The sequence below is a fragment of the Schistocerca piceifrons genome, chromosome 4 (genome assembly GCF_021461385.2).
Source record: "Schistocerca piceifrons isolate TAMUIC-IGC-003096 chromosome 4, iqSchPice1.1, whole genome shotgun sequence".
Taxonomy (NCBI): domain Eukaryota; kingdom Metazoa; phylum Arthropoda; class Insecta; order Orthoptera; family Acrididae; genus Schistocerca; species Schistocerca piceifrons.
In genome coordinates, this window is record NC_060141.1 from 515,958,987 (window position 1) to 515,980,483 (window position 21,497).

General features: G+C 40.4%; 1 protein-coding gene across 1 annotated transcript; it reads left to right on the plus strand.

Annotated features, from left to right (window-relative positions):
* Positions 1 to 724: 724 nt before the first annotated feature.
* Positions 725 to 20,502, plus strand: LOC124795960. Its single transcript, XM_047260041.1, has 3 exons — positions 725 to 1,545; positions 9,603 to 9,702; positions 20,386 to 20,502. Exons 1-3 carry the CDS (start codon positions 725 to 727, stop codon positions 20,500 to 20,502), a joined length of 1,038 nt encoding a protein of 345 aa, XP_047115997.1.
* The last annotated feature ends 995 nt before the right edge of the window (positions 20,503 to 21,497 follow it).

The window sequence follows — 21,497 nt, forward strand, 5'->3', positions numbered from 1 at the left end:
CTTTGTGGAAATATGACATTAAAATATTTCGCTTGATCTCATAATTAGAATTCCATTAACGAGTTATAGAGAGAGCTTTGCATTATAGCTGGAGTTCTGTTTACCACGCTGAGAAAGAGCGATTGTATCGCATAAATTAGAAAGCAGGATCTGAATATGATTCATTAACTGCGCTGGAAGATTTATTCGTATACGGAGAGAATATGTGTCGTTACCACGCCGTTCTGGAAACAAATGATAAGTTATTGATCTGCATATCTAGTACCAACATCAAGAGAAGTTTGTGCTGAGAGGAATATTCCCTTTGACTGTTATTTATAATTCATTTTATCAGTGCAGAACTCCGCATCGGGATCCATTATTTATTTCTTGGCTTATTTAACTATAATGCGGAATGTTAGCGGGACTGTAGTACAATAGATAGAGCAGATGCGTGGAGGGCATAAAAAATTTAGCAATTCCGTTACGTTAGCTAAGAATTGTCTTTAGTTGCTATCAATGTATAATTCTCGTCTTCTAACGGTAGATAAATTTCTAAAATGTTACTGATGTAGCCTTATCCAGTGGGAGAAAAAAGGGTCGTGCGAAGAATGGAACAGCCACGCTTGTGCCTCTGTTCCATATGCGACGTTGTTGTTAAAGACAGAGCTTGAAGTTGCTTTCTAAGTCCTGAAGTCTGATTTGCTGCAGTTGTGAAATTTGCTCGGCTGTTTACCGTCCGACCATGAGTTGGGAATCGGAAGAGGCGAAGCAGCTGACATGGGAGTACGCTACAAAATCTGTGCTGAAATGCAATATACGGATACTCCATATGGTGGGCCTGTGGCCACTGACGGGCTCGTTGCTGTTTCGCTCATCCACAGCCACCATCGTCGTGCTCTGCGTGGCCCATATTGCAGAAGCAGCTGTCAACCTGTGCACCCTACACGGCGGCCTGCAGGATTTTACACTGGCGCTGTCCAACGTGTCAGTAGTTTGCGTAGGCGTGCTCAAGCTTACCTTCTTCCTGCGCCACGAGCGGAGCTATTGTCGACTTGTGAGAGTGCTGGACGCTCTGGTGGACAGCCAGAGGGAGTACGTGCATGCTGAGCCACCACTGGCGGCTCTCTTCAAGGCCACGCAGAAGCGGACCGTGCGGGTCACCATCGGCTTCCTGGTGTACGCCATCACGCAGCTGGTGGCCTGGTCCTTCGCTCCTCTGATCGCTGCCCCGGGCACCAGGAGACTACCCTTCCAGCAGTTACCTCTGACGGACGCGACCGCCTTTCTCATTTACGAACTGTCTTACGCCATGCAAGTCATTTCCATTATATTCATAGCATTAATCAATTGTCAAATGGACTGCTTCTTCATGGCGACTATGCTGCACACCGCTGCCCAGCTCCGAATTTTGGCAGCCCGGATTAAAAACCTGAAGCTGCACAACGAAGATATGCGGACGGTATTTAGATCAGATGAAGAAGCGGAAGTTCAGGTGTCTGCTGAGCGCGACAGTACATACAACAACCTGTGTCTCTGCATCAAGACACATCAGCAACTCGTAAGGTACGTAGAACTTAGTTTCATTTCATTGTACGCCTAAAGGTGGCAATGTGAGATAACAGGAGGAAATGGAAGCATTTCTGCCAGATGGACCGAAAATCGGGAGAACAGGGAGCGACGTGGAATCATTTGTTCACAAGGCCTGTTGGAGAATATTTTTCCACACAAGCGACATATCATTTGACGCCGCGATCGCCCCCATTTCACTCACACATTTTTACTCGTGTCAGCTTTCACTACTAACTACCCTACCACAACAAAGGTCAAAATTTAATGTGGTGTTGCTCACGCCGCTAAATACTGCATTTTCTGGCAACAACAGTCATATTATGTGGCAGGTGTCATTAGAGCACAGTTAATAAAGTCATATCATGTAATAATGAATAAACTAGGCACTCATCTTTTCGTGTTTACCTCGCTGGTCTCGTTGTAAAATCATGGCTCAATCGTCGAAAATCTAGGTGGTGATGATTCCAAGCTCGGCTGCAAAGAGGCCTAGGTTTTATTCTGCTATATTCAAAAGTTTTGTAGATGCGCTTCACAAACCATTCTTGAAGAATAAACCTTTCAAAGTTAGCACAATAGTGATGTAAAAAGAAAAAAATCAGCACTCCGAATTTAAGTTACACTTCTTTTTAGTTGCTTTTATTGCAATATCACGTAACACACAAAACATCACTTCACAATACAAAACATACTTGAAAACATCTTCCTCACTGTTCACATTTTATAAACTGGCTGCAATATGCGTCTTTCCAACATGACGTCCAAGACTTGATCCTCTCAAGGTCCGATTCTAACTCTCTAACAAGTAACTAATAATCGCTTCCGCGCCCAAAAATCAGAGTTACAAGTACGTCAAAGATCATAGTGACAAAAGAAAGAATACACATAAGAATAATATGATTGCAATATAAACATATCAATGTATCACAAATGAAATCAAATCTGAATGTTGTCTCAGAAATATGTTAAGTAGTTAACAGAAACACAATAAGATATTGCTGGTATCGAGAGGTTGAGTTGAGGTGCCGTAATGGTTACGTAATTAAAGTAACATTACACACAACTAATTGTGATACTCACTCCATGCAATCTTGGGCTACGATATCCCTCTCAGCTTGGCGGCCAAAGCGACAATACTAGCTGCGACACGTCCTGTACATAAATCTTAGCCTACTGCTGTGACCAATCTGGCAGCTCTCTAAGCTTGGCGCTACATGCTGCAGCTTGTATCTCTTGGGTCCTAAACCGGCCCTGGTTGTTCACATATAAAGAATATGGAAAAACGATACTCCAAAACATCGAAGGATATGTAGCATTTCTTGAGGAACAAGTTGACGATAAGCACCATCGTTTGGAAACGTTGCCGTATCCAGCGAAGCTATAATTTCTCCGAAATTACTTGAAGATTCAGTGCTGCGTAGGAAATTGTCGGGTGGGAGACACAGTAGTCACCCGCTCTTGCCAAAACCTTACTCTCAGCATTACAAACAGCTCGCCTGCACTGTGCTTCATGTTCAAGCTGTTTGCTGCCCTCTGCGATTTTGATTGATTTCATTTCTTATGATTTTGGGAGTCATTATTTTATTTGTTGTGTGATGTCTAACAATTTCAGAAGAAAATTTGTGAAATGTAAGGAGCAGAAACTTGCGACGCCCTTCTTTTTACTCCGGCGATTGCCGTACGAGTCACCCGAGGAAAGGATATGTGTGTCATGGGTCTGCTTCAAGGAAGAAAGATAAGATGGAAGCATCTCCTTCAACTAGGTGATCGAAAGAGCATCTCTAAATTCACTCGAAAACACTATCGTAAAGACTGTCAAGGGAATATACAGGTAAGAAGTCCGAAGCTGAAAAGCAGAATGGGGTTGTGGTTGGGGTCGGGGTTGGAGGGGGATATATTTCTTTAGATTATATTAGATTTACTTTCTTTCCAATTGATCCTTAGTGAGGAGGTCCTCCATGATGTAGAACATGCCAGAAAAACAATAACACATGACAAATATTTACAACTGAAAAAAAAGTTAATATGCGTTCCACAGGTCCCAAGTGGAATTTGCGTTCAGTTTTTTAATGAACACTATATGAAAGAATCATATCACAAACACTCATTTACTAAAATCAAATTAATGCACTGAATGTAAAATTAAAAAAAAAGGTTTTTTTATTTATAAGATAATAAACATGTAATAGAACTACTACAAGAATTATTTACGAGGAAAACATTACTGCACTGAAATGGTGGAGAAGTTATAGTGTGCTTACACACATGCACACACACACACACACACACACACACACACACACACACACACACACAAACACACACAAATCTGTTGGTTCTACTGAGAAATTCATCAATAGGGTAGAAGTAGTTGGCCACCAATAAATCCTTTTGGCTCCTCTGAAACTGAATTTCATTGGTTGTGAAGCTTTCTATGGCTGCTGGTAAGTTATTGAAAATGTGTATTCCTGAAAAATGCACACCTTTTTGTACAAGAGTAAGTGACTTTAAATACTTGTGAAGATTATTCTTGTTTCTAGTATTGGTTCCATGAATTGAGCTGTTGGTTTGAAAAAGTGATATATTTTTAATGACAAATTTCATTAAGGATTAAATATACTGGGAAGCAGTAGTTAGTATCCCTAGTTCCCTAAACAGGCTTCTGCAGGATGTTCTTGAGTTCACACCACATATAACTCTTATTGCACGTTTTTGTGCCCGTAAAACTTTAGCTTGGCTTGATGAATTACCCCAAAAAATAGTCCCATATGACATTATGTGACGAAAGTAAGCATAGTATGCCAGCTTTTTCATTTTTATATCCCCTGTGTCTGACACAATTCACATTGCAAATAGAGATTTGTTAAGACGCTTCAGCAGTTCTGTGGTGTGCTCCTCCCAGTTGAATTTATAATCAAGTTCTAATCCCAAGAATTGAACACTATCCGCTTCTTCTATCTGCTTGTCATCGAATGTTAGGCGTATACTCGTGGGACACCCCTTACAAGTTCTGAACTGCGTGTAGTGGGATTCTTCAAAGTTTAGTGACAAAGAATTTTCTAGGAACCAGTGATTAATGTCCACAAATATATTATTAGCCGATCATTCTAAGACTACATTTGATTTGCAATGTTTGCATCATCGGCAAACAATAGTATGAATAAGCGGATTACCAACATAGATTCATTTGCTGAAGGTGCGTTACATCATCATTTTTATGCTTGTATTGGAAGAGGAACATTCATCAATTAGAAAATTATTCGTCAGGTCGTTTTCAAAACAGTCGCATATCGTCCTGAATTTTTGCGGAGCCTAGGCACTTACTGTCAACATTTCCCTGATCATAAGCTGTTGGAGAGAGAAATTAGAACTAGGTGGTTATTTCTAAAAGCGTGATAATGGGTTAATTATAAACCTAGCTATCTGTTCCTCATAATGAATCCAAACGGGCAACAGCTTATATCTCGGCGCGAATGCGTCGAGGATTATACGTCTTATTTAACTCAAAGTTTCTCGTCTTACAGATATGGCAGAGTTCACGTTTGGAAATGATGAACATGTGATTTATGGTTATTTTGTACACATAATAATAACTTAAATTTCGCTAACCCTTCCCCCCCAGGAAATCCTTTTTCGTGAACTTTTCGAACATAAACTGATGAAAAGTATCCAGACACTTATTAGTGAAGACTGGTAAGAGTTGTGTCCACACTTTGCCGTTATGACGGTTTGAGCTCTGATGGGGAGACTTTCAGTGAGGTGTCTGAATGTCTGTGGGGAATCTCAGCCCAATCTTCTTCAGGAGCTGAAACCTGAGGAGGACGTGATGTTGGACTCTGGCGTCTAAAGTCGACATTCTAACTCATCCATCTAGTTCAAGTCAGGCCTCGTGGCAGACCAGTCCACTTCAGGAAGTTATTGTACATAAGTAATTATGTCACAGACACTGCTCCTAGACAGAGTGCGTTGTCATGCTGACACAATGAATCATCGTTTTCGAACTGTTCCTCTACCGTATGCAGTACAACACCAAACTACCCACCTCCTTTTATTCCAGTGGGTTCGCTTCTCATGATTTCTAGTAGTAAATTACGCATTGTATAGGGGATTTACAGATATTTTTGATCAGACAGTGTACGTTATCCACTACGTTCTCATTTCCAGTTGCCGCTCACTTACTCACACCATCACATCAAAAGTATCTGGACATTCTGATACAATACGGAACTGACTACTAGATGCAAAGAGAGATGTACCCGTAAGCGTAAAAAGAGATGAGGAGTATTGACGAGTAAGTGGAGAAGCATTTACAGCAGAATGGGTTTGTCAGGAGAGCTCAGTAACTTTGAACATGAACTGAGTAAGAAATTCACCAAGGAAATTTCAACCGTTCTAAAGCTACCTAAGTTGACTGTTGGTGACTCATTGTCAAGTGGGATCTCGCAGGAGCAACCACGACTAAATCAAGACCAGCAGACGTCATGCATGTATTGACAGGCACGGATTGTCGAGCACTGGTTGTACAAAATCGCATGAAATCAGCGTCAAGAAAGACTCGTGAACTCCAATGCGCTACCAGCAGTCCATATGGCACAATAATTGTGAGTAGGGAGATAAAAAGAATGGGATACAGCGATCGAGCAGCTTCTCGGTAGCCTAGAGAACGTTACCTGCTACCATGTTTAGTGCTAACGGTGAAGTAATTTTCTTGATTAGTGTGCGGTCCCCGTATTGTGTTTAAGAAAACACCGAATACGGAAAGACACGAACATAATTTACACCATCTTTTACTGTGTGTGGTAGGGTAATAACCCCGAGACGATGACTGTATCAGCATGAGAATATATCTTGTCGTAAAGCAACACCTGTGACCCAATGGTTTGTGGGCATTAACATATTTTACATGAGATGTCCTGCCTGAGTCGCGCCGAAGACCTAATAGTCCCAGCATCCAGTATCCCCACCTTCTCTCGTTTCAGCAGTTTAGTAAGAATGAGCCACCTCTCCACACACACACACACACACGCACACACACACACACACACACAGACATCTCATTGAAAGGGTCACTAGCAGAGGTCAAGCCGTTATAAAGCACCCCGTATTAACATGCACTAATAGTTGTGTGGATACAGTTGCGACGGCCGGAGTGGCCGAGCGGTTCTAATCGCTACAGTCTGGAACCGCGCGACCGGTACGTTGGCAGGTTCGAATCCTACCTCGGGTGTTGTTCCTAGGTTAGTTAGGTTTAAGTAGTTCTGAGTTCTAGAGGACTGATGATCTCAGAAGTTCCTTAGTGCTCAGAGCCATTTCAACCATTTGATACCGTTGACCAGATAGTACACTCATGCTAATAAATTAAGGATAATGCTGATACATGGTGAAACAACGCTCTGGTGGGCGGTTTGCGCGTTTAAATCACCTCGGGGTATGACCATGCTGTGCATTTGACCTGTGGTCGTCGCACGGTGGCACTGGCAGCAGTCCACATACGCAGAGGTGTGTTGGCGCATGTCAGAGTACGGTGCAGCGAGTAAGTGTGCAGACGTTTTCAGACGTGTTGAAAATGGCTCAAAGAACACATATCGATGACGTTATGAATACTAGGGCGACTGGAGGCTCATCAATTACAGCAAGGCGTAGCACGGGCTCCCTGTGTGTTACAAAGTGTGATCTCAAGATTATGGTAACGATTTCAGCAGACAGGGAACGTGTCCAGGCGCTACAGTACGGGACGTCCACAGTGTACAACACCATAAGAAGACCGATATCTCACCATCAGTGCCCGCAGACGGTCACAGCGTACTGCAGATTAGCCTTGCTCGGGACCTTACTGCAGCCACTGGAACAGTTGTTTGCAGACACACAGTCTACAGACGACTGAACAGACATGGTTTATTCGCCTGGAGACCTGCAAGGTGCATTCCAATGACCCCTGGTCACAGGAGAGCCCGTGAAGCCCGCTGTCAAGAACACAGTACATGGTCATTGGAACAGTGGTCCCAGGTTATGTTCACGAACGAGTCCAGGTGTAGTCTGAACAGTGATTCTCGCCGGGTTTTCATCTGGCATGAACGAGGAAGCAGATACCAACCCCTTAATGATCTTGAAAGGGACCTGTATGGAGGTCGTGTTTTGATGGTGTGGGGTGGGATTGTGATTGGCGCACGCATACAAAAAAAAAAAAAAAATGGCTCTGAGCACTATGGGACTTAACTTCTCAGGTCATCAGTCCCCTAGAACTTAGAACTACTTAAACCTAACTAACCTAAGGACATCACACACACCCATGCCCGAGGCAGGATTCGAACCTGCGACCGTAGCAGCCTCGCGGTTCCGGACTGCAGCGCCAGAACCGCACGGCCACCGCGGCCGGCTGCACGCATACCTCTGCAGGTCTTTGAACAGTGGAACTGTAACAGGTCAGGTGTATCGGGATGTCATTTTGCACCAGTATGTCAGCCTTTTAGGGGGTGCAGTGGGTCCGACCTTCCTCCTGATAGCCCCACCGAGCTGCCATCGCGGAGGAGTACCTTGAAACAAAAGATATTAGACGAATGGAGTGGCCTGCCTATTCACCAGACCTAAACCCCATCGAGCACGTCTGGGATGCTCTCGGTCGACGTATCGCAGCACGTCTTCGAACCCCTACGACACTTCAGGAGCTCCGACTGCCACTGGTGCAAGAATGGGAGGCTATACCCCAGAAGGTGCTCGACCACCTGATCCAGAGTATGCCAACCCGTTGTGAGGCCTGTGTACGTGTGCATGATGATCATATCCCACACTGATGTCGGGGTACATGCGCAGGAAACAGTGGCGTTTTGTAGCACATGTGTTTCGGAACGGTTTTTTAACTTATCTCCGATACCGTGGACGTACAGATTTGTGTCGTGTGTTCCCTATGTGCCTATGCTATCAGCGTCAATTTTGTGTAGTGCCACGTTGTGTGGCACAACATTCTGCGCAATTATCCTTAATTTATGAGCATGAGTGCATATATGCGCAACACTTTAGTTTTCGAGACGACTAATCATGCGGTACACCGGTCAACAACATAACGTTTTCAGGTTGTTCTGCATGATGGGCCCCTCACCAATATCCGCTTCATAAATCATGATGCACAAGCACTTAAAATATGATAGCACATAGAACACAATTTATTTGAGTCACAGAGAGGTTATGCACGGAATTCCCTCCGTAAGTTTAACTGACGACTGTGTCTGCAGAAAGGGCTCCCAGCAACCAAATAATAAATCGCTTGGAAGGTGAAATGCGTCATACGTCGTGAAAGGTGATTTAAGTGGCCAATATAGTCTTCCACACTTCCAACTAATGGGTAGTATCCTGTATTTTGAAGAAAGAAGGAGGATTTGGGTTTAATGCTCCGCTGAGGATAAGATCATTAGATAGAGAGCATACGCTAGGACTGGGACGGGAAGATAATGACATCGGCCATATCCCTTGAAAGGAACCATCCCGGTTTTCACCCTTAGAGATTTAGGACAATCATGGAAAAATCTTAATCTGGATGGCTGGACGGAGATTTGAACCGTCTCGAAATCAGCACATGGCTTCGATCTGTCTATATTTATGTTCTGTCAGCACGTTCACCACACCCAACTCTGCTGTTTCTCCTGTAATGTGCCATGTAAGACTTAGTTCATACGAGACATCTGTTAAATGTCCAAATAATGAATGTGCTGGTAGAACAGATGTGTGAGACACAGTCATGCCTTTCGTCGTATAGAAATTTTTTTTGGTAATCTTTGTCTGTATCTACGTCTCGACGCAGTGAAGACACTGTAGAGATAATGCTTTCTTGAAAACATCAGAGCATTCATTTTCATTTATTTCTTAAAACGGTAACAAATATTGTTGTAATACGTTACAGATTAACAATTAAACTCACGATTTTTAAAGCTTTAGTACACCGGTGCAACTGGTGTAAAGGAAGCCTCATCGGCAGTGTTTATTTTCTTTCACACAACAAAAACTTTTACAACGATCCTTCGTATACTTGCTCAGTAATTCAATGAGATTTTCTGTTACAGGTTCGTCCGTCACCTGGACCGCATAATGAGTCCCATCGCAATGATGCAGCTGGGTCTTGGAGTTTTCAACGGGTGCATGCTAATATTTCCGGCGGCATATGTAAGACTCGCTCTACAGTATTTACGTATTACGAATGTCTAAATGTTAACACAGTCCATCTATTGGAATCGCTACCTTGCCTAAAATACGTATTTCACTTGTAAAGCGTGGTTGGCGATTTTGATGTATACTTTTATCTGTCCAGCTTAAACTCTACTAATCACATGTTGATATAAAAACGCTTCCAGAGACCACAGAATTACTGTATGTGACGTGATTTTGGTGCAAGAGTGTACTGGAGGATATAAGATAGGGTTTGTTAAAAAATCTTCCGCGCAAACGGATCACCGCGACATTGCAGTACGGCCTTGAAAGCAGACATCGTGAGTTGACTGCTTCATGCTCCAACCTAATTTACTTTGTTCCTTACTCGTTTCAGGTTACAAAATTCATAGTTATCTGTTTTTAAGTTGGATGCACTACATCTGTCTTTTGTTTTTTTTTTAACGTAAGACTTCTTTGCCTTAATCGTATTTGACTATAAACGTATATCGGTGGTGTCACAGATTAATGTACGTTCTCTGGAAGACGACTAGATATTTCGTGTTTCCACTGATTAAAGCTACAATATAGTTCTGATAAAACGCCATTAAAATGTGTTCATAGTCTCCAGAGATAATGCAGGGCGGTCATGTATATTTGATTACTATGATAATGACCAAATGTGGAACTGAAATCCTATCCTAGAAGGATATTTCACTTTTTGTATGGTTAGAACCATACAGTAAATATCTCTGGAGTGAGCATTGCGTTCTGCGCATGTTGTCAACATTAAACCAGAATTGTCACGTGTTCTCGGGACTTCGCTGTGCGTGTGTGCTTTCTGCAGCGTTTGAAGTTTATAATATCAAGAGTTTTTGTTGTGTTTCACCGTTTGTTAATAGTGTAATAGCGATGGTGAATTACTGTTGTTGCTACGGATGCAAAGAAAAATATGTGAAAGGAGGGATAGTAACTTTTCATGGGTACATATCATGTAGCTCTAATTATAGTTATCATATTAGTAAGACACACTGTATATGTTTAAAAATTTCGAGACGCATTATAATTAAGGCTTGATTCTGTAGACCTATTTTTCTACGATTTTATGACTATATAATAGGTATTACGGCTCGTACAAAAGCTTACAAACAATCGCTTCCTCTCGTAAATTTGGTAGTGAAACAGGAAAGATAATGGTTAGTTGTTTCAGCAAATACTGTTCTCCATGCATTTATAAGTGACTTGTCGATTATATATATGGATTATTCAATCTACTATTTATTTAATAAACTGGGAGTAAGTACGTAAAATGCAATAAATTAATACTTCAAAGTGTCATCAGTAAGAAAAATTGAGCTTTAGGTCGCAAAAACTAGAAAATAAATACGCAGAAATAGCAGAAAAAAAGGACGAATTAGCAGGGATATAATAGCTAATGTGTGGCAAATTCGCTGTTTTTCGGACACTTGCAAAAGTACTTGCATACTGTCAAGTCGATTTGCAAGACTATCACTGAAAAAAATGTACGTCAGGCTCTGTAATACTGTAAAGTGCCGTATCATACCGAAAAATACCAAAAATCGAGTGCATCTGAACTGTGACACGTATCGCAAAGAAGCAGAATGTAATATCACTTGCCCTTAAAACTTACGTAGGTGGTTTATTTCCGGTATCAAATGAATACTGTTAAAATGTCTGCACAACATATATGAATAATCAACGACACGTACGAAAAGAGTCCGTCTGTACTAGGGATGTAGTGAAATAGACAGGGCGCTATACGGACAAACACACGACGTCCCGAGAACACGTGACCAGGCCGGCAATGTATGTTGACAACACAAAATCTGTTCTGGGCATGTGAATGCTCACTCCAGAGATATTTACTCTATGGTTAGAACGAAAAACGTGTAACGCCCAAGTTATTCCAGCTGATAGTGTTAGATTCCACAGCTGAAAATGCTAAATTCCTAAGACGTTCAAAATTCACTCCGTATTTATGTACTTATAACTGACAAATTGAAGTATTACGGCCCCAATTTCCTTGTGACAGGTGGAAGAGGGCAGGAAGGAAGATAGAGGGAGGCTGAAACTGATCGTTGGTGCAGAGACGTCTCCAGACCATCAGTTAACTGACATATAAATGATAAAAAGAACTGATGAATGTTAAGTAAAAAATAAAAGCACAACCTCTCACCTGACTCAATGGTCAACGACATAGTTTTCAGCCTATGCTTTATTTTGTAGGTTCTTCGTTTCTCGTGTTTCTTAACAGACAGTATAATCCTGGAATATCAGCCTAATGTCGAGTTTCTTACAAAGTGTAACAAATGGTTCAAATGGCTCTGAGCACTACAGGACTTAACTTCTGAGCTCATCAGTCCTCTAGAACTTAGAACTACTTAAACCTAACTAACTTAAGGACATCACACACATCCATGCCCGAGGCAGGATTCGAACCTGCGACCGTAGCGATCGCGCGGTTCCAGACTGTAGCGCCTAGAACCACTCGGCCATCCCGGCCGGCAAAGTGTAACAAAATCACATCTTTGACACCTATATGTTTCACGTAAAGGATTTCACCTGAAAGATAATTGCCTTCACTACCATCCGAGAATCTTTTCTTTGTAATTGAACATTAATGTAGTTTTTTCTATCAGACATAATTTTGACTCATTAAGAAAAACCTTTGCACGCTAGTGGCGTTAGTGGTATTTACAGCATCTTATTTCCTATAGTACCAGAGAGCGGTTGTCCATTCTCACGTGCCATTCATACGAACCTGAATGGATCTCTAAAACAAATACATTAGTTTTCATAAATTAGGTTCAGTTACAAAACCAACAATACCTTGGAAAAAATTAAAAAATTGACATAAAATTCATGTTGATGCTGCTACAGAAATAATAATAGCTATTGCGTTGAAACTAATGTTATTAAAATTTGCTTGTGCCAGAGGTGCGTTGCAGATAATTGAATGGTGGGGTAAGGTGACATATAGTGCATTGAATCGACAGAAAATATCTCAGAAAAATCATGCAGGATATAAAGTGGAAGTTATGAGAAGAGAGTTGAATAGATTCAACAACGATATTTCATAACTAAATGAAGTCAGGTGGGACGAAGAGGGAGAAATAGAATATGGAGACTGAACATTCCTCTGAATAGTGATCGTTCAAGTTTACATTTCTAAATATGGTACAGGTGAAGACGATATAAGGTGGATGAGGAATATGAGAAGTAGAGGAAATCTATAAATAAAATGGAAAGGGGCAGGCATAAAGTATAATGGTGAGAGTCTTAGGTAGCACACACACTAGGGAAAAGTAAACAGAAATTGTAGTTGGAGAATATAAACTTCTGAAAAGAAACGATAGCTTTCCTTAACCGCTTTTAACTTTCCATTCTTAATACTTGGTTTATGAAACAAAATTGACGACTCTGTGTATAGAAAACTCTATGTGATAGTGCAGGATACCAGACAGATTTTACTATAACTGACCGAGACTGAACATTCCTCTGAATAGTGATCGTTCAAGTTTACATTTCTAAATATGGTACAGGTGAAGACGATATAAGGTGGATGAGGAATATGAGAAGTAGAGGAAATCTATAAATAAAATGGAAAGGGGCAGGCATAAAGTATAATGGTGAGAGTCTTAGGTAGCACACACACTAGGGAAAAGTAAACAGAAATTGTAGTTGGAGAATATAAACTTCTGAAAAGAAACGATAGCTTTCCTTAACCGCTTTTAACTTTCCATTCTTAATACTTGGTTTATGAAACAAAATTGACGACTCTGTGTATAGAAAACTCTATGTGATAGTGCAGGATACCAGACAGATTTTACTATAACTGACCGAAGATTCTATAACTATCAAAAAGACGTCAACAATCTGGGGATAGATGTTGATATAGGTCATAGCTCGATGGCGGCAAACATGAAAATACTTAAGAATGTTAAAATAAGAAAACTGGTAAGGAATATGGTTGTGGACAAACTTCCCACTGAAGGATTTTGGTCTCCACTCAAATAATTCAGTAAAAACTTGAAATATAACAGAAGGTACGAATGTATCAAAAAATCATTAGAAGTAAAATTCTGAAAGACTTACAAGATGGGCTTGAAAAACTATAGTGGCAAAAGTGTAGGAAAGAATTTATTACACGAAGAGCATTAGGTAAAACGGGTCAACATAAGAAATGAAAGAATGAACATTGTATAAAAGGATAAAACCAGTATAGTCAGATGAATATGAACTAAGATGATTAGCTGACCAGGCTACAAGAAATGTAACAGTGCAGTCCTTAACGAACAAAGACCCAAGAAAAGTCATCGAACATGGCACACTCAATCAAAATCGAAAGACGATAACGTGTTCAGAAGAAAACAAATAGGTATGGGAGGAGTATATTGAATAATTACTTGAAGCGTAATGATATCACACACAACTAAGACTGGAGTAGAACTTGAAAGTGACGAAATGGAGCGTGGGCCAAAGATATTGTGAGCTGTAGACCATTCGGGGTCTGATAAAGACGAAAGCAATAGGCTGTGATAAAAAAGCTAGCCAAAGCATTAGAGACCTTTGGAAATGGAAAAATATTTAGACTAACCAACCTCATCTATAGGATATATCACGAGAGCATTTGGACTGAACTGAAGATTTAGTTAAAACTGTTGTAGAGTTTTTATCAAAAAATACAAAAATGTAATGATTATAAAAAGTAATTTTATATGGCAAATTACAGGGGCTGTGGGTAACTCAGTACTCAGGAGAATAAAAAGAAAAAAAATCAGGAAAACATCGTTAAGGATCAGTTTGTATTCAAGGAAGGAAAGTGAATATTCGATGCTACTGCATGTTTGAGTATGAAAGTAAAAGTAATGATAGTTTCTAACAGCGACATGGACATATTATTTGACGATTGGTAAAAGGCGTTTGACAAAGTTAACTCGAGTATCTTACCAAAGGCATTGAAAGATATTCGTGTTGATTCGAAGGACAAAAGACTAAATAATCTGTACACAAGACAAAAACAGATAGGGTTCAAGATGAAGAAACAGATGGGACAAATACCGAAAGAGGTGTTAGACAAGTATGTTGTTGGTCATCAACCACTTTCAATATTCGTGTTGATGGACTAACAGAGAAGTCATTCGAAAAGCAAGAGGAGAATAAATAAAGACATTTAAGACGACTTTAGTACACAACGCTAATTATGATAAAAGTATTTCGCCTAGCATGTAGGATATACGAGACAGGCGAAATGCCCTCAGAAATCAAGAAGAACGCAATAATCGGAATAATAAAGTCAGGTGCTGATAGAAGTGAATATTACCGAACCATCAATTTACAAAATCCTTACGGTATTATCAACAGAAGAATGGAAGCCGACCTGAGGAATGATCAGTTTGAGTTTCAGAGAAATATAAGAACCGGCGAAGCAACATTGACAATACGAATTGTGAGACAGAATGAGAAACTCAAATCTACATCTACAGCATTTGTGCATTTAGGTAGTGATTTCGACAATTTTTACTGGAACATATATTACGAACTTTCGAGGTTATGAGTAAAAAACAGGGAACGAAACGTTATCCACACTGCACACTACATTTATAAAAGTCGAAGAATATGGACAAGAAACAGCGGGTGAGAAGGGAGTGAGGTAATTGTCGCCTATCGCCGATGTTATTCTGTCTGCAGCTTGAGTAAACCAAGGAAAATTGCGGAAAGGTAACTATAGTTCAGAGAGAAGAGAGAAATATTTTGAGGTTTACCAAAGACAGCGACAACAAAGGACTTGAAGGATCAGCTGAGCGGAATAGGTAGTTATAAGATGAACACCTATTGGAGTGAAATAAGAGTAATGTAATGTAAAATAAATAAATGAAATGATTCTGAGAAGTAATAGACGAGTATTGATATTTAGAGGGCAAAAATACTAACGATGGTAAATGTAAAAAGGATATAAAATACAGATTTAAAATAGAAAGAAAAGTTATTACAGAAAAGTATGTTAAAATCTAGTAAAATTTTAGGTTCTAAGACTTCTCTTCAGAAAATACTTATCAGGAGGTTACCTTTGTACAGAAGAGAAACGGAAACGATAAACTGCTTAGACAAGAAAATTACTGAAGAATGCTGAAGAGAGGCAGAACAGATCATTAAAGAAAAGGTACTGAATCGAATTTGGAGAATGCATCTCTACGCACAACTTGACAACATGTGATACGGTTGACAGGACGTATCCTGAGGCATGGAGGCATAATTAATCCTCCGAGCACCATTGTTGTCAATATGACTCCATAAGCACATTAAAAATAGATATCACTCATGTTTTCAAAACTATTACGTTTGCAATATATGACCTTTTCCGTCTAAGTCAATTGTATCCAGCTCTGCACAATTTTTTTTCATTTTTATGTTTACAATACACTGACATTTACTTACACTTTTTTCACTGAGTACGTTCCCGTCAAAGACCATAAATGAAATTGTTTGATTGTTTTTTTTAATGTAACATTTATGAAAATAGCATAATGACTGTTACTTCGAGCAGTTGTTGTTCGGGAATCCTTTAGCAATGGAATTATTTTACCCACTTATTTTTGTCCTACTGTTAGTGTTTCTTGTCTCGGCTGTTGTACCCTCGCTAGTACGACTGCTGTCAATGAAACCCCACAAACACGTTGGAAATATTAATCTCTCTTGTTTTCAGACCTCTTATTTTCAAAATATACAACTTTCTCCCTCTGAGTCAAATGTGTCCAATGAGGTTGCATTCAGTTTTATATTTACGACACGTTAAAATTATTGATGGTTTTCTTTTCGCCGTGGTTAGTATGACCCCCTTGCACGTACCATTAATAAAACCAGAATTATGACTACGTTGAATAGCTGTCATATATAATTTTTATTTTAGTTTATTAAAATAATGCCAATAAATCTCGCGTAAGTTACTTGGGGTCTTTATAACCCCTGTGTCTTTGTGACAAAAAATCCTAGTAATAGGGTGGTTAATTAGGAAATGAAGAGTAGTGTGGGAGGTAACACTAATAAGTGTAGACCAACGCTTGATTACACTAGACAGGTTCAAGTGGGTGTACTTTGCAATAGTTAACCACAGATGAAAAGAGGTGTACAGGGTAGACTGGCGTGGAGGGCTGCGTAACTTCGTTCTTTGGACTGAAGACCATAATAACAACAACAACGATAGGCGAGAAAAACATACATGTTAATATGTAGATCTTCTTTTGCTAATAATCACGAAACAAAATATTATTTGTGTACTCTATACCGAGATAAGAGCATCATACGGAATAATGCCCACTTTACACAATGCGCCAATCAAGTGGGCGTACGTGGATACAGTGAACATTAACTGAACCTTCGTTCCAACAGAAAAATTCAGAAGAAAGACCAATTTGAAGTGATCTATTGACGAAGATGATGGGAGTGAATGTCATATGTAGCACCTCTCTACTACATCAACCCACTAAAAATTCAAGAATTTTATGTTGCGTGTCCCAAAATTTATGTTTTGAAATTATACAGGTGGTACAAGGCTATTTGAAGAGTAGGCAGCAATGCCAGGCGGTAAGAGGTCATGAATGAGCAGTATGTATGTGACAAGCGTCCCATAACAATCCACCTATGCCATTTGAAAGATGCTACGTTGAGAGCTATACTTCACAGAATGACAGAAGTGGCTCTGCAAGATAACAGTACAATAAATGAACTGAGCATTATCGAGGACATTGGCTTCAACACTGGTTAAACAAAAACAAAGACCAAGAAATTCACAACAATACATACATCTGATGTTAGCCAAAAATGTCTCTCATTTGGTTACTTTCTACACTTAAAAAATGCATCCAAGAAAATTGCTAATCTTCTCAAGAAAAGTAACATCAAAATTTCATTGGGAACTATTCTAAGTAGCAAGATAGTTCACCAACTAAATATCCGTGAAGACATACCATGTAACTGGAATATAAAAGATATAATGTAAGTGTCGCCAAAAATTATATGTAGCCAAACAGACTGGCCTTTTGAAACAAAGACTGCATGGATCAAATGGTTCAAATGGCTCTGAGCACTAAGGGACTTAACTTCTGAGGTCATCAGTCCCCTAGAACTTAGAACTACTTATACCTAACTAAACTAACGACATCACACACATCCATGCCCGAGGCAGGATTCGAAACTGCGACCGTAGCAGCAGCGCGGTTCCGGACTGAAGCGCCTAGAACCACTCGGCCACTCCGGCCGGCTGCATAGATCGCTTCAGATTTAATGATCTAGAGAAATCAACGATAGGGACACGTATAGACGAAACATCTGAACCATTCAAAATAAAGGAAAATAAAAACTGGGTAACAGACAAAGGAAAGAATGGATGTTACCGAAGAATCTGAGACTCAAGAGGAGCGTTCAGTAAGTACCACAACACTATTTTTTCTCGGCTAATTTCAGTAAATGCGTAATTTGTTACGGGACATGGTGGAAATTCCCCCTTCAGCCACTGTTGCTTCAGGAAGTTTCAATAGGTGGTGGCGATGTACGCAGCCTTCAAAACTTTGTCTGTAACGGAGGTGCGTTCCAAATAAAGACCTGTAATTGAGTTTCTTTTGCCGGAAAACCTGAGCTATGTGTATATTCATAGGCGCTTGCAAAATGTCTATGGAAAACTGGCGGTGAACAAGATCACGGTGAATCGTGGGGGAGGTGACTGTCATCATCGCAACAAGGTAGCGCAAACCTGTCCAATCTCCCACGTTGTGCCACAAATTTCTCTTCTCCCCAATTATACTCAACCTCCTCATTAGTTATGTGATCTACCAATCTAATCTTCAATATTCTTCTGTAGTACCACATTTCGAAAGCTTCTTTTGTCTTCTTGTCTAAACTATTTATCGTCCATGTTTCACTTCCATACACGGCTACACTCCATACAAATACTTTCAGAAACGACTTCCTGACCTTGTAAATCTATACTCGAGTTAACAAATTTCTCTTCTTCAGAAACGCTTTCCTTGCCATTGCCAGTGTACGTTCTATATCCCCTCTACTTCGAACATGATCAGTTATTTTGCTCCCCAAATAGCAAAACTCATCTAGTACTTTAAGTGACTCACTTCTTGATCTAATTCCCTCAGCATCACCCTACTTGATTGGACTACATTCCATTATCCTCGTTTTGATTTTGTTGATGTTCATCTTATATCCTCCCTTCAAGACACTGTCCATTCCGTTCAACTGCTCTTGAAGGTCCTTTGCTGTCTTACGACAGAATTATAATGCCGTCGGCGAACGTCAAGGCTTTATTTCTTCTCCGTTGATTTTAATTTCTATTCCAAATATTTCTTTTGTTTCTTTCACTGCTTGCTCAATACACAGATTGAATAACGTCGGGGATAGGCTATATCCCTGTCTCACAGCCTTCTCAACCACTGCTTCCCTTTCATGCCCCTCGACTCTTATAACTGCCATCTGGTTTCTGTACCAATTGTAAATAGACTTTCGCTCCCTGTATTTTACCCCGACCACCTTCAGGATTTGAAAGAGACTATTCCGGACAGCATTGTGAAAAAAGCTTTCTGTAAGTCTAACAATGCTAGAAACGTAGGTTTCCCTTTCCTTAATCTATCTTTATCTTCTGACATAAGTCGTAGGGTCAGTATTGTCTTCTTGTTTTAACATTTCTACGGAATCCAAATTTATCATCCTCGAGGTCGGCTTCTAACAGTTTTTCTATTCGTCTGTAAAGAATTCGCGTTGGTATTTTGCAGCCGTGACTTATTAAACTGATAGTTCGGCAATTTTCACATCTGTCAACACCTGCTTTCTTTGGGATTGGAATTATTATATTCTTCTTGAAGTCTGAGGGTATTTCGCCTGTTTCATACATCTTGGTCACCTGATGGTAGGGTTTCGTCAGGGCTAGCTCTCCCAAGGCTGTCAGTAGTTGTAATGGAATGTTGTCTACTCCCGGGGCCTTGTTTCGAGTTAGGTCTTTCAGTGCTCTGTCAAACTCTTCACGCAGTATCATATCTTCCATTTCATCTTCATCTACATCCTCTTCCATTTCCATAACATTGTCCTCGAGTACATTGCCCTTATATAGACCCTCTATCTACTCCTTCCACCTTTCTGCTTTCCCTTCTTTGCTTAGAACTGGGTTTATATCTGAGCTGTTGATATGCATGCAAGTGGTTCTCTTGTTTTGTTAAAATACGCATCGTTTATCTTGAATAATAGCCTGACGATGAGGCGAGGTTCGAAACGCATGTTAATCCACAAAGCTTAGAATAAAGCATGCAGTGAACAGAGTATTTAACACTTAAATGAGTGCCGGCCGAAGTGGCCGTGCGGTTAATGGCGCTGAAGTCTGGAACCGCAAGACCGCTGCGGTCGCAGGTTCGAATCCTGCCTCGGGCATGGATGTTTGTGATGTCCTTAGGTTAGTTAGGTTTAACTAGTTCTAAGCTCTAGGGGACTAATGACCTCAGCAGTTGAGTCCCATAGTGCTCAGAGCCATTTGAACCATTTTTTGAACTTAAATGAGTAATATTGTTTATTTCTGAACCTATCTGAATCATCCAACAGATATTTTGGTGTTTTCGTTGAGTGTTTTACTGTGTTCTGTGACGTTCTGGCTGTCAGCTGGTTGGTTGCTGTGTGTGTCGGCAGAGCGCAGAGAGCGACGCCCTGGTGAAGTGCCTGGCAGCCGTGCCCACCATCAGCACGCAGCTGCTGCTCTACTGCCTGGGGGCTCACAGCGTGCGGGAGCAGGTCAGCAGCTCCTAATCCTTCTGGTGCACGTGTTTACTATCACTTGTAGAGCTACGTGAAGAATTAAGCAAGTCTGGTTCTAGTACCTTCAAACACACTGTGGCGTAACGTACATACACACCCGTACGATGCAAAGCGAACCATGTTACATGTGTCCTTAGTTCTTACATGGTCCCCACACTGGAGCTGGATACACTACACCCTATGCCAGGTCTGGTTTAAGGGGAATTCGCAGGCAAAAAATTAAAATTTTTGCTATTTTATAAAATAAATCCTACAATGTTCTTCAAATTTTCCCTGCATAAAATGGTGTATAGCTTACCTTTGTGTGCCATTTGCAAGTACTACTTCTGTATTCCGAAATTACCTAATTTCGGACATGAGTTTCTTTATATGCGATTCTACTGCTTATAAGTGTGTTGTTGAATCAGATCAGTGTTAAGTGGTGGAGATAAAGAAACTGGAACGCAATGTACACACACACACACACACACACACACACACACACACACACATAGAAATGTATGGTTACACGCTTCCGAAAATTAAAATAAATTCCTCGCAGCACAAGACTGTGAAATGGGAAGCTGTTGACTGGCCGATAAAACAATAGATCAGCTTCGACATTATTACGGAATGGCCATCAGGAATAACGGGAATTATTTAGAAAGTATGAAGAAAGCAGTCTTGGCCTCATAAGTCCACAAACTCTCAACTGACAAAAAAGCAATGCATTCACTTTTCACACTTGGACCTGAATCCTGGTTTAAATTATGGAAAGGTGAAGTTCCAGGAGTGTGTTTTCAACACAAGAATTCTATTTCTGAAGCTTTTATGGAACCCATGAAGAGAATTTGTAGGAGCCTAGCTCACGCAGATCTCTTCGGAGTGTGTTTACATGGGCGAACTCAAAATCCCAATGAGTCTTTCAACAATATTATCTCGATAAGATACATGGCAAGAATAAGAGTTCTAGCCCATCTTAACATCACGCCAGGCTGTCATGCTTT